Raw genomic sequence first — 12,548 nt, 5'->3', positions numbered from 1 at the left:
TGATGAAAATGCCCATGATCTGATCAGTATGTTTGTAGACAACATGAAAATTAGTGTAGATGTATATAGTGAGAAAGGTTTCGAAAGATACAGCAGGGTATAAATCATTTGGAAATATGAGCTGAGAAAGTGCAGGTGTAGATAAGTGTGATAAGATCCAGAAAAAATGTGAAGCATTGCATTTTTGCCTCCAAGAAGACCATCACCCTGTCATGGTTTGGAGGCTTGTGTGCCTCAATAACTCAGAGAGCTATGTTTGCTGGAACCAGGGCTTTATGCTTTGGCTCCTGGTAGGGTCACCCATGCCAAACAAGTCAAAGGATAGTGGCAAGACTAAGAGTGGTCCACTGGTCCTTCAGGTTCGGGGGTTCAGCTCAGAGCTAACAACCCTGACGGGTAAAACAAAACCATGATGGAAAAGCTGTGAAGCATCCTTCTACATCTGAGTGCGATGGTATTCCTGAGTCTCTGCCCAAGACATGCATGGCTGACAGTATTGAAAACCAAGAGGAAAATACTGGTGCGATGAAGGTAGCCATGAACACCGCCAGAGATGGAGGACCTTCATTGCTACCCTAAATGCCAGGGACATAGCAGGAAGTAAGTAATTATGTATTGCATTTTGTGAGGTCAAGTGTAAGCAGAGAACATACAGTAAATTATGGCTGTCTGAGAAACGTTGATATACAGAATCATTTTGGAGTACAAGTCCATAGCACCCTGAGAGTGGCAACACAAGTTGATAGCAGGTATCAGTCAGGGCATTAAGCTGGGATGTCATTGTGCAACTGTATAAACATTAGTTAAGGCCACACTTGAGTGTTATAGTTGCAGAATTACAGGAAATACAAGAAGCATATGGACGCTTTGGAGAGGGTGCAGAAGAGGCACACCAATATATTGCTTGGATTGGAGGATATTATTTTAAAGGAGAGCTTGGACATATTTACATTATTTTAAATCAGAATCTGATTTATTATCACTAACATATGACATGATCTTTGTTTTGCAACGGTAGTACAATATAAAGACATAATATCTATAAACTGCAGAAATAAATAAATAGTGGGGGGATAAAAGAATAACAAGATAGTGATCTTGGGTTCATGGACCATTCAAAAATCTATGATGGAAGGGAAAAAGCTGTTGTTAAGTCATTGCATGTGGGTCTTCAGGCTTTTGTATTTACTTCCTTATGGTGGTAATGAAAGGGGGCATATCCAGATGGTGAGGGCTCTTAATGATGGATCCTGGCTTCTTGAGGCACCGCCTCCTAAAGATGTCCTCGATTCTTTGATGGTAGAGAGGACTGTGGTATGATGGAGCTGGCTGAGTCTATAACCTTTGGCAGTCCCTTGCAATCCTATGGATTGGAGGCTGCTAGAAATTTGCAGTGTCTATGGTGACAGACCAAATCTTCTCAAACTCGTAATGAAGTAGAGCTACTTATGATTGCATGAATGGATTGGGCCCAGGATAAATGTTCCTATATGTTGATGCCCAGGAACTTAAATGCTCATCCATTTCACTGCTGACCTTTCGCCCCTCCGTCAAAGAGGACTTGTGTGTGTTCACCTAACTTCCCCTTGCAGAAGTCTACAATCAGCTTTTGTTCGACATCACTCAACCAGACAATCTATTTCACTCCTGGAAGCTTCCTCCTTGCCATCTGAAATTCTTCCAACAACATTCGTGTCATCAGCAAATTTATAAATGGGGGTTGAGCTGTGCTTAGCCATATAGTCATGAGTGTAAAGGGAGTAGAGCACTGGGCCACCTGTGCTGATTGTCAGCAAGTAGAAGGTGTTATTAACAATACGCACTGACTATGATCTCCCAATAAGGAAGGTGAAGATCCATTTGCAGAGGGAGGTACAGGTTTTGAAGCTCGGGTACTAGTACTGAGGGAATGACGTTTTGAGCGCTGAGCTTTGGTCAATAAATGACATCTGATGTATGTCTTTCTGATGGTGTGGTTATTCAAAGCTAGGTGGAGAGCCAGTGAAACTGTGTATGCTGTAGATCTGATGTGGCAATAGGCTGATTGCAGTGGGTTCAAGCCCTTGCTCAGGCTGGAGTTAATTCTAGCCATAGAATGGAGGGTTGTGTGGGAGGGAAGGGTTAGATTGATCATAGAGTAGGTTAATTGGCCAGCACAATATCGTGGGCTGAAGGGTTTGTACTGTGCTGTAGTATTCTATGTTCAATAACCGAACACTTGAAGCACTTCATTGCGAGATGTGAAGGCGGCATGCTAGTATAGTGCTTAACAATGTAAGTGATCACTGATGAGAGTTCTATTCCCTCCACTGTCTGTAAGGAGTTTGTATATTCTTCCCGTGGATGTGTGAGTTTCCTCTTGGTGATCTGGTTTCCTTCCTCATTTCAGAAATATACGGGTAGGGCTAATTATTTGTGGGTATGCTGCATTTTTGCACTGGAAATGTGGTGTCATTTGTGGACTCCCCCCCAGCACAATCCTCGGACTGAGCTGGTCATTGTCGCAAAAGACACATAATAACTTAATGATGTCTTCATCTGTAATTATATAGATACAGTATGTTCAAACAAATAGCCAAATTGCACAATCCCACTGTTTTTCCAATTGCAGTTGGTGGTTGCACAACATCCTAATCTTAATCCTAGCCTAGGTAGTTTTGAGGATATATAGACAGCTAAAATAAAACTTCAGGACATCATCTCCAAGAATTTTGTAATGCATCAAAATTATTTCCATTATTTCCATGACAAAATACTTTTGTTTTCATTGTATTAGAATAGTACAGCACAGGAAGAGGCCTTTTGGATCATGATGTATGTAATTTAATTTACCTGCATGTTTTCCCATAGTGAATGTCCTGCCAGGGTACTTGGGGAGCTTGGCACTGTGATCCAGTGCCAGTGATGCAACTCTGCTCCAAATTGCCTGCTCTTCCCCACCCCCACATGTTCTAGCAGGGCAAAATGCCAAGTATTTCAGCATGAATCAGCACTGCTTTCTCCTGAACATCTTGGTATTGTAGCCCTCATCACAAGTTTTCTGGAGGATTTATGTGTGGACATTCATCTGGCAAAATGCCACATTTGATTGGCAGGGCACTGACTTTAGGCCGCAAATAGCATATGTTATTCTGTTCCATGTACCCCTGGAGCCTACCTTCTTCATCTTTCACTGTGTCAATATCTTAGGCAGTGCCAGAGGCAGCGATGCAGCTAATCTCTATAATCATAAAAAGGGACAAGCGGATATTGCATTTCAGCTTCCACTTTATATACCAGAAGTCAGTCTTCATCAATCCAATTCATTCCCATGATGATAAGGAGTAGCTGAAAGCCCAAGATACAGCAAAGGCTTTGGGATTAGTTAACATCCTGTCTGTAATATGACGGCTTGCACTCCAGAACTAGCTGAGCTTCTATTTAATCTGTCCAGTACAGTTATATCATTGTCACTTATCCAACAATCTGAAAAAAAGAAAACATATCCAATTGAATGTGGCTAGTTGTTGCCTAGTCAATCTATTCTCAGTCATGAAAAAGTGATGAAATATGTCACAAATGGAGCTATCAAGTGGCACTCATTCACAAATAACCTATTCATTGACGCTCTATATGAGTTTTGCTGTGAGCACTCTGCTCTATAGCCCATTACAGTCTTGGAAAATTCATGAACCAAAATGCTAATTATGGAAATAATATGAAAGTGATTATCCATGACATTAAAGCAGTTTATGATCAAGTATGACATCAAACAACCCTGATATACTGAAGTCAATGGGCATCAAGAGCAAACTATTTGAATGGCTCATCAAAAAAGTGATTGTGGTTGTAAGGAGTCGATCATCCTAGCTCTTGGAAAACCTGTAGGAGTTCCTCAGAACAGTGTCCTTCACACAACCTTTTCCTGCTGCTTCATGCCTTTCTCTTCAAGAGATCAGGGATGTGGATGTATGCTAATGATTTCTTAAACACACAAGAATTCAATGAAGCAGTAGTTATCTAACCCATTGAGCTTGCTTTACCTTTCACTTGCAACATATCTAATCTGACCTTGGCTCAGCTACACTCTCCTATCTATTCCTCCTAATTATTAGTTACCCAGTAGAGAAAAAATATGTTCCATTCATCTTGATGAACTCAGCAACCACAACTCTCTGAGATAAAATTCAAAAGGTTCTGGACACATCATATAAGTAATATTGCGAAGAGAGCACAGCAGCACCTCTACTTCCTCAGGAGTCTACAGAGATTCAGCATGTCATTTGAAAACATTGGCAATCTTCTATAGCTGTGTAGTGGAAAGTATACTGAGCAGCTGCATTACAGCCTGGTACGGGAACACCAATACCTTTGAGCGGAAAATCCTACAAAAAGTAGTGGATTCGGTCCAGTACATCATGGGTAAAAGCCTACCAACCATTGAGCACATCTACATGAAGTATTGCTGTAGAAAAGCAGCATCCATCATCAAAGATCCTCACAACCCAGGCCATGATCTTTTCTCGCTGCTACCATCAGGTAGAAGGTACACATGCCTCAGGACCCACATCACCAGGTTCAAGAACAGTTACTACCTCTCAACCATCAAGCTCTTGAACAAACAGGGATAGCTACACTCATTTAAGGACTCTGTTATATTGATGAATGTTATATTGTTATTTCTTGCTTGTTATTTATTGCTATTTATTTATATCTGCATTTGCATAGTTTGTTTACGGTTAACAGTTCCTGATTTTACAGTTTACAGTCATTCTTCTATAGTTTTGCTAAGTATACCTGCAGAAAAAGAAAAGAATCTCAGGGTTGTATGTGGTGACATGTATGTACTCTGATAATAAATTTTACTTTGAATCATTTGTGAAAAGAATTTTATCCTTATTTATGTCTTAAATGACAATCTCTTTATATCAAAAGGGAAGCAGCCTCGCAACATGTATTCTGTCAAGATTTCTCTAAACCTTAATTCTCTGTTGAATAACTTCTCATTCTTCCAACTCAAATTGGTACCATAAGACCATAAGACAAAGGAGCAGAAGTCGGTCATTCGTCCCATCGAGTCTGCTCCGCCATTTTATCATGAGCGGATCCATTCTGCCGTTTAGCCCCACTCCCCTGCCTTCTCACCATAACCTTTGATGCCTTGGCTACTCAGATACCTATCAATCTCTGCCTTAAATACACCCAATGACTTGGCCTCCACTGCCGCCCATGACAACAAAGTGGTACATGCCCACTTTGCTCAGCATGAGACAACTGCTTCTCTCCTGCAATCAACCTGGTACACCTCCTCTGAACTTTCTCCAGTGCAACACGTCCTTCCATCAATATCTCAAAGGTGACCTTGTTACTGGGTCTGGGCAGCACAATAGTGCAGCAGGTGGAGCTGCTGCTGAAAAGCTCCAGAAACCCAGATTTCAACCTGATTCTAGAGAGTGTCTCAGTGGAATTTACATGTTCCCCTGGGTACTCCTGCTGTATGGAGATTAATTGGGTACTATAAGCTGCTCTTAGTAAAGATTGGTGGCATCAGAATTTGAGGCAGAGTTAATAGGTACATGAAAGAAAATGAGTTTCAGGAAATAAGTGAGAGAATAGTACTGATGGGTGAGAGTTAAGGGATTCAGTTGTCTTCTTTAATATCATGAGAATTAATATATGAAAATATTCCTGTATGGTTACAGCAAGTTTTCCACACTTAAAGTCTCAGGTAATGACTTTCTCCAATAAGGGAGAGCTTAAGCACCTTCCTTAATAATCTGTGGCCTTTTCATCAACAAGCCTCGCTATAAACATCCCAGGTTTATTATGTATAGAATCTCAAATGGATTGACTACACAAATCTTTGACAAACTTCTGTAGATGTGTGGTGGAGAATATATTGACTGGTTGCATCACAACCTAGTATGGAAATGCTAATGTCCTTTAACAGAAAAGCCTCCACAAGGTCATGGATATGGGCCATTCCATCATGGGTAAATACCTCCCCACCATTGAGCACTGTCATGGAAAGCAACATCCATTATCAGGGACCCCCACAACCCTGCCCATGCTTTCTTCTTGCTGTTGCCATCTAGAAGGTGGTACAGAAGCCCCTGGACCCACATCATGTTCAGCAATAGTTATCACCCCTCATTTATCAGGCTATTGATCCAGTGGGGATATCTTCATTCAACTTCACTTGCCCCATCACTGAACTGTACCCACAACCTACAGACTCACTTTCAAGAATTCTTCATCTCGTTCTCGATACTTATTTCATATACATTTATTATTATTTTTGTTTCTTTTCCTTTGTATTTGCATGGTTGTTGTCTTTTGCACTTTGGTTGTTTGTCCATCCTGTTAGGTGTGGTGTTTTATTGATTCTATTATGTTCCCTGATTTACTCAGTATGCCCACAAGAAAATAAATCTCAGCGTTGTATATGTTGACATATATGTACTTTGATAATAAATTTACATTAAACTTTGAACTATAGCTACAACTCCAAAGCCTTTCCACCATTATCAAGGCACAAGTCAGAACTGTGATAGAATTTTTCCCATTTGCCTAATTGAATGCAACTCCACCAAAAATCAAAGAGCTGGGCATCACCTGACAAAGCAGCTTGCTTGATTGGCAACAAATCAACCATAAAAAGCATCCATTCTTGCCATGATTATTGCACAGTGTCTACACGTGCGCTTATTGGCATAGGCTGCTTGAAACAGCATCTTCCAAAAATCCTGCAACACTTAATGTTAAATTCCCTATTTAATCTCAGTGGTAGTGTTTAAAATGGAGCTGTGGGGATCACATACCAACGTGGATCGGAAAGTAAAGGGTTGTGCGTAGGCGTGATTGACATAACCTGTGGCGATGGTAGCTATAGATGAGCAGAAGAGGACAAAAGACAATGGGCAACTGGAAGTTGTAGTACTGAAGCTGAAGTACTGGGGTACTTGAATAATTATATCTAAAGATGGTACAAACAATGATAAAAATTTCAACAGTAGATTGTAAGAAGGAATGGAGATGGGCTGGTGAAAAGGGAGGCGAAAGGTTGACAGCTGTGGTAGCCAAAAAAATGCCAAGGCAATGAACCATTTAGTTCATCGTGAGGCAATGGATTGGAAGGACAATTCTATTAGTCACAAGGTTGTTGTGGTGATGATGATACTTTCATACATCTCAATATTTAATTAGCAGAAATTGTAAGTTATTTGAGATTTGTAGTCTGAAGCACAGCTAATTATGGGAATGAGTCAGATATTGAAAGTAGTGCAACTGAGTGTTGACATTTTGTATGTAGAAAATCTATATCTTATGTGGTATCATTGATGAGTATTAGGTGAGAAACTGAAGGCAGCCATTCTAGATCCTGAGGTTGATGCAAAGATGACAAAGCAGAAGGAGAAGCTATAGCTAAAGATACTCTTACTGCAACTTGTTTGGCAAGATTGAAACCTAATAAAACAACTCCAGCTAAGATGGACATTGCTTGAGAAAAATGGGTAACTGAGTGTATCAAAAGCTACAAAGAGAATGAGAGGGATTCCTAGAAAGTGGAAACCCTAATCAGAGCTGAATGAAAAATAAACATAAAACATAATATCATTCAAGAATTTTGAGGTAAAAATGGAAATCAAAATGATGCAAAGAAATTGCTGAGTTTACTATGAATGGGATTGATTACAGATTTGAAAGGGAAGGGTTACTATGCAAGGAGAGGTAACATTTATGAAATCACAGGCATGGAGAGGCAAGGAAAAGATGCAACTGGTTATTACCTTAATGACCCTTTCATTTCATAATTAAATTCATTATACTTGTAAGTTACTTCCTGTTTTGATTAATGTTTGCTGAAAACAACTTTTTTAAAGGAGGATTCGCTGAATAAGATTACCAAACAACAACCTTCAGGTAGCATGACAAATTCGGAAGCCTCGCCAGTCAACCGTCTATCTCAGACTTCAATGGTTGTACCCTTGGAAGTAACAAAAAGAACTGCTTCAATAGATCAATCCTTGAAAAGAACTCCTGCACTGGTCAAAAGAGACACAGAACAGTTTCATGACACTTTTAATCCAGTCCAGAGTCGATCTCCCACAAGATTGGAAGTTCCAGATTCTGAATTGATCTCCGCAAAGGTGAAAGATGACCAATTTAGTCAATCCAGAGCAATGGTAAAAAGATCCCTGAAAGAAATACCAAAGGGAGACCCAAGGCTAACTACAGAGACATATGTAAGTTTTATTTGATTACATTAAGATGTGTCAATTGATATAATGTTTGTTTCCTTTATTAATAAGTACTCTTATATGCTTTTCTTTAATGTGTTTGCTTGGCAAGTTCTTTACAGTTGCAAATGAAGATTGCTATATATATGGTGCATCAAAAAGAAGTAGTTGATCATTATTTTCCTGAATTTGAATTCCATCTGTAGGAATGAAATGTCAGTTTTCAATTGCAGCTTGTTCTCATTTTGTTTTGTTTTGTTTTAAGTGAAAATAAATTTAAATTTGGAAAGGATAATAGCAAATGCCAAATATTATAGGGCAAAATCATTTGTCACTTTATTTATCATTCATTTGCAATTGCATATTGCATTCAAAAATGCACCTTCGGTCTTTTATTGATTCAATTAAATGCATATTTCTAACGTTCCCATGTGCTGTTTTTTCTAAGTGTGCACAGTTATGAGGTGATGATGTAACAAGTAAACTGGTGCTACTTGTTATTAAAATTAGTGAAATTCCAATGCCATTGTTTTCTTATGAAATGTAATAGAAAAGAAAATGTAAGATAAATGTTACTCAAAAAGTACATCGATAAAATGAAGAGTTGAAAATTGAGTAAAACATCTGAAATATGTGGTTACGTATGAAAAATATATTTTGTGTAATTGAATTTTAAAAGGAGGAAAAAGAAATAGTTTGTTCCCATGGGAACAAAGTTACTGGAGCATTCACTGCAGTTTAAAATGGTATTCGGTTTCTTATGGTTCAGAAGTGAAGAATAGGAAGAACTGAGAACATTGTGGAAGAATTAAGCCAATCAGAGATTATTATTTAAAAAGGCTTCCTGCTTCCTCATTCCAATAACATTGTGTAGTAAATAAGGCAGACTATTTAAAGTAAACAGATCATAGTCATTCATTGGACTCTGATTGACAGAGAATAAATTAAATGGATCAGTTACTGTTTTTTGTGTTTCTACACTCAGTGACCACTGTATTAGGTGTACACCTGCTTGTTTGTGTAAATATCCAATCAGCCAATCATGTGGCAGCAATTCAATGCAGAAAAACATGCAGACATAGTCAAGAGGTTTACTTGTTGTTCAGACCAAACATCAGAAGGGGGAAGAAATCTGATCCAAGTGACTTTGACTGAGGAATTATTGTAGGTGCCAAATGAGGTGGTTTGGGGTATCTCAGAAACTGATTTCCTGGGATTTTCACTGTAACATTCTCTTGAGTTTACAGAGAATGATGTGAAAAACAAAAAAATCATCCATTGAGTGGTAGTTCTGTGACCAAAAATATTTTTTTAATGAGAGAGATCAGGGGAGACTGATTCAAGCTGACAGGAAGGTGACAGTAACACAAATAGCCACATGTTACAGCAGTGGTGTGCAGAAGAGCATCACTGAATGTCAAACCTTGAAGTGGATGGGCTACAGCAGTGTAAGACCACACTGGGTTCCACTCTTGTACCTAATAAAGTAGACACTAATTGTATATTATACTTCAGTATCATTCTGCTTTGGAAAATCTATAAATGTGTATTTTATTAGCAGGCAGCTGGGCATTTTCATACGTAAAACTATGCATATCTCTATTTCTTTACCTATCTGGGAGATTATTGATCTGCAGTTTGTCCTTCCCTTGGTCACTCCCATTGTTGAAAAATACTACGCAAATATAAAATCTGAGGATGATTTTTCAAGTAGTCAGCCAATTGAAAATTCTCCAACTGGACATACATAATCCGTGTTTAATGGTTCTGTATTACAAATGCGATGTCTAAGGAACATACTGCTAACTGGCTAGACAATTAGCTCTGGAGGGTCAGGATAAAAATTAAATGTAAATTGCATTTAAAAAGTTTACAAGCAGCTTGTGTCTGTGTATAAATAAACAGCTAGTATTATGATACGGGACATTACCTCAAGCACCAGAAAACAGCAGTGATTAAATTCAGATGTTATAAATAAAGCACTTGCATAAAGCTTCTTGAAAATCATTACAATAATTGTAATTAGTATTGCCTAGAAATTGCATTTCATCCTTTTTAGTGCACAAAGCTGTCTTTTAATCCCTTCTGATACCAAATAAAATGCTCTGCAGAAAATAATGAAATTGGCCCAAAAAATTTTCAAATATCAGAATGGGATCTACACAGTTCATAATGGAGCCAAAGCTGCTATCACTTTGCTACAAACCAGTGATAGAATGACATCGCCCCTTAAAGGCATGCTCCCCAAGGCAGCCATAAGCTAGCGAGCTAATAATAAAGACAGTGGAAGCCTTGGAAGAGAGGAAGACTGCAAAAGAGAGATAGACAGCTCCTAGAATTTTAAATAACTTTAGACTGAAGTTCGGATGGAGCTGATAGATGCCAAAAGTGATACCTTTTGTGCAGGATGTAAGAAATCTTTGAGAGTCCACATTAGAAGAACCAGCAGAAAGTAGCTAGAACAGTGCGAGACAGGAGTGAGAATTCCCAAAGTATGAAGCAATGTCAGAAGAATGTCATTGTCTTCTAATCTCCCTTGCTCTCTCTCACACACATGTGCTCACATAATCATGTGCGCACAGGTACAAATACACAGTTATTCAGAAGAAAGTGATGCTACATATGAGAAGATCACAGACCTTCAGGAATAGAGTTATACATGTGGGGAACTTTATCAACTTCCTACACTTACTGTATATGTGCGTTCGTGCACAAAGTTCTATGTTGTCTGTGGAATCCTATTCAGTTAGTGCTACAAACTGATTCCAAAAGTCCTGTCAGCTAGATAGCTTTGAATCTGAAGGTTGAAACAATCACAGTGGCAATCTGAGTGCCAGCATATTGTTGCAACATTCTCTTATCGAGGAAAGCTTGGACTGACTATACGTTTACCTTTGCTAGAAGAATAAAAGGGAACTTGATTTAATCATATAAGATCCTGAGAGATCTTGCCATTATAAAGGTTCAAAGGTTCATTTTCTTGTTAAAGCATGCATGTGCAATCCAATTCTGATATTTGTCTACTCCAAATAGCCATTAAATACAGAAAGACCATGGGTATTGATGAGAGAAAAGACATCAATTCTCCCCACCATCAGCCTGAAAAAGAAAATAAACAAACCTCGCAGACCCCAAAACTCCCCCTCCTCCGCAGCAAAAACAGCTATAATGATAATCCCCAGCTCCCTCTCGCAGAAAAGACCAGCAACCACAGCACCAAATCCCCAACCCTCTCATAACACAAAAATTAACAGATCACACTCCCACCAATCATCCACAAGAAAGAAAACACCAAAAAACTGAAAGAAACCAATATAAAGTATAGTCCAATAATCACATAAATCTCAAAGTATGGGAAATATTTTGTCATCTACATACGAGGAGAGCAGTCACACGAACTCATTTCTTCCATAGTGACCACCATCCTAACACCACTGATCCGGGGCCAAACGCACCGATCGGGCTGCTGACCATCTCTGTTGGGAGCCATTGCCGACTGTCTTCACATTCACCCGAGGCTTCAATCTTCCTCACCGCTTCGAGATGGAGTCATTCATGACACCACGCATCATCTCTGGTCGTTTCCACAAGTTAGCTTATGTTTTCGGACCTTTTTGGCCCACCGTCTGTAATCTCCATGAGGCAGCTCTCCGGACATATCCTTCGATCAAGTTCCAAACTGTACGTCACAGGCTCCTACAGCTTCCATAACACAAGCAAGACGAAAAGAACAAACAGAAGGCATAGAAAAAGTGAAAAAAAATAGATTTTCTATCTGGAAGATGTCAACCGAGGAATCGTCGTTCGCTGGTGCCATCTTGACCGGAAACATGTAGTACTTGTTGAGTAAACAAGCAATGAAATAGTTTAAATGTATGAGTCTTTCTAATATGTCTTATTTAATATATTCACTGCTATCGTAACGTTGCTAAGGCAGTGAGAGGTGCAAGGGCCAAAGAGCTAAGCATGACGCTCAGTTATCAAACGATTGTTTAAGCAAAGAATGGTCTATGTGTTTAAATCTTATTGAATATGATACAGTACTGGACTACAGTTTAATTTAGACAGTCTAATCACTGTACAGTATGTTATGTTATATTTGAAGCAAATAGATGGGCTAGGACAGCAAAGGAGATAAAGTCTACCAGGAATATGCCAACTAAGAAATTTGAAACAAGTATGCCAGAAAAATGTTGAGGAGGTGGAGAGAACAACAGAGGAGTTGAATTATCCAAATGGCCTTGTAACTGAAGAAAGCAACATTCGTGATGGAATTCTGGGGTTCAGTTCAAAGAGTGTTTAGTCTGCAAGAAAATAAACAAGACAAGA

At 39.1% G+C, this 12,548-nt stretch overlaps 1 protein-coding gene across 7 annotated transcripts in view; it reads left to right on the top strand.

The window, feature by feature from the left end:
• The window catches only part of cfap20dc (CFAP20 domain containing), a 492,691-nt gene that overhangs the window by 351,344 nt on the left and 128,799 nt on the right, over nucleotides 1-12,548 (top strand). For 5 of the 7 annotated variants that reach the window (XM_072280490.1, XM_072280488.1, XM_072280487.1 and 2 more), the window contains one exon: nucleotides 7,863-8,225. The exons of 1 other annotated variant lie outside the window; for it this stretch is intronic. In XM_072280490.1, the coding sequence (XP_072136591.1) occupies nucleotides 7,863-8,225 (363 nt within the window). Of the gene's footprint in view, nucleotides 1-7,862; nucleotides 8,226-12,548 lie in introns of those variants that run through there. One more of the 7 variants, XM_072280493.1, reaches the window with a different exon arrangement.

The sequence above is a fragment of the Mobula birostris genome, chromosome 16 (assembly GCF_030028105.1).
Source record: "Mobula birostris isolate sMobBir1 chromosome 16, sMobBir1.hap1, whole genome shotgun sequence".
Taxonomy (NCBI): Eukaryota; Metazoa; Chordata; class Chondrichthyes; order Myliobatiformes; family Myliobatidae; genus Mobula; species Mobula birostris.
The sequence above is the reverse complement of the archived record's forward strand: the minus strand, read 5'-3'. Positions and strand labels throughout refer to the sequence as shown.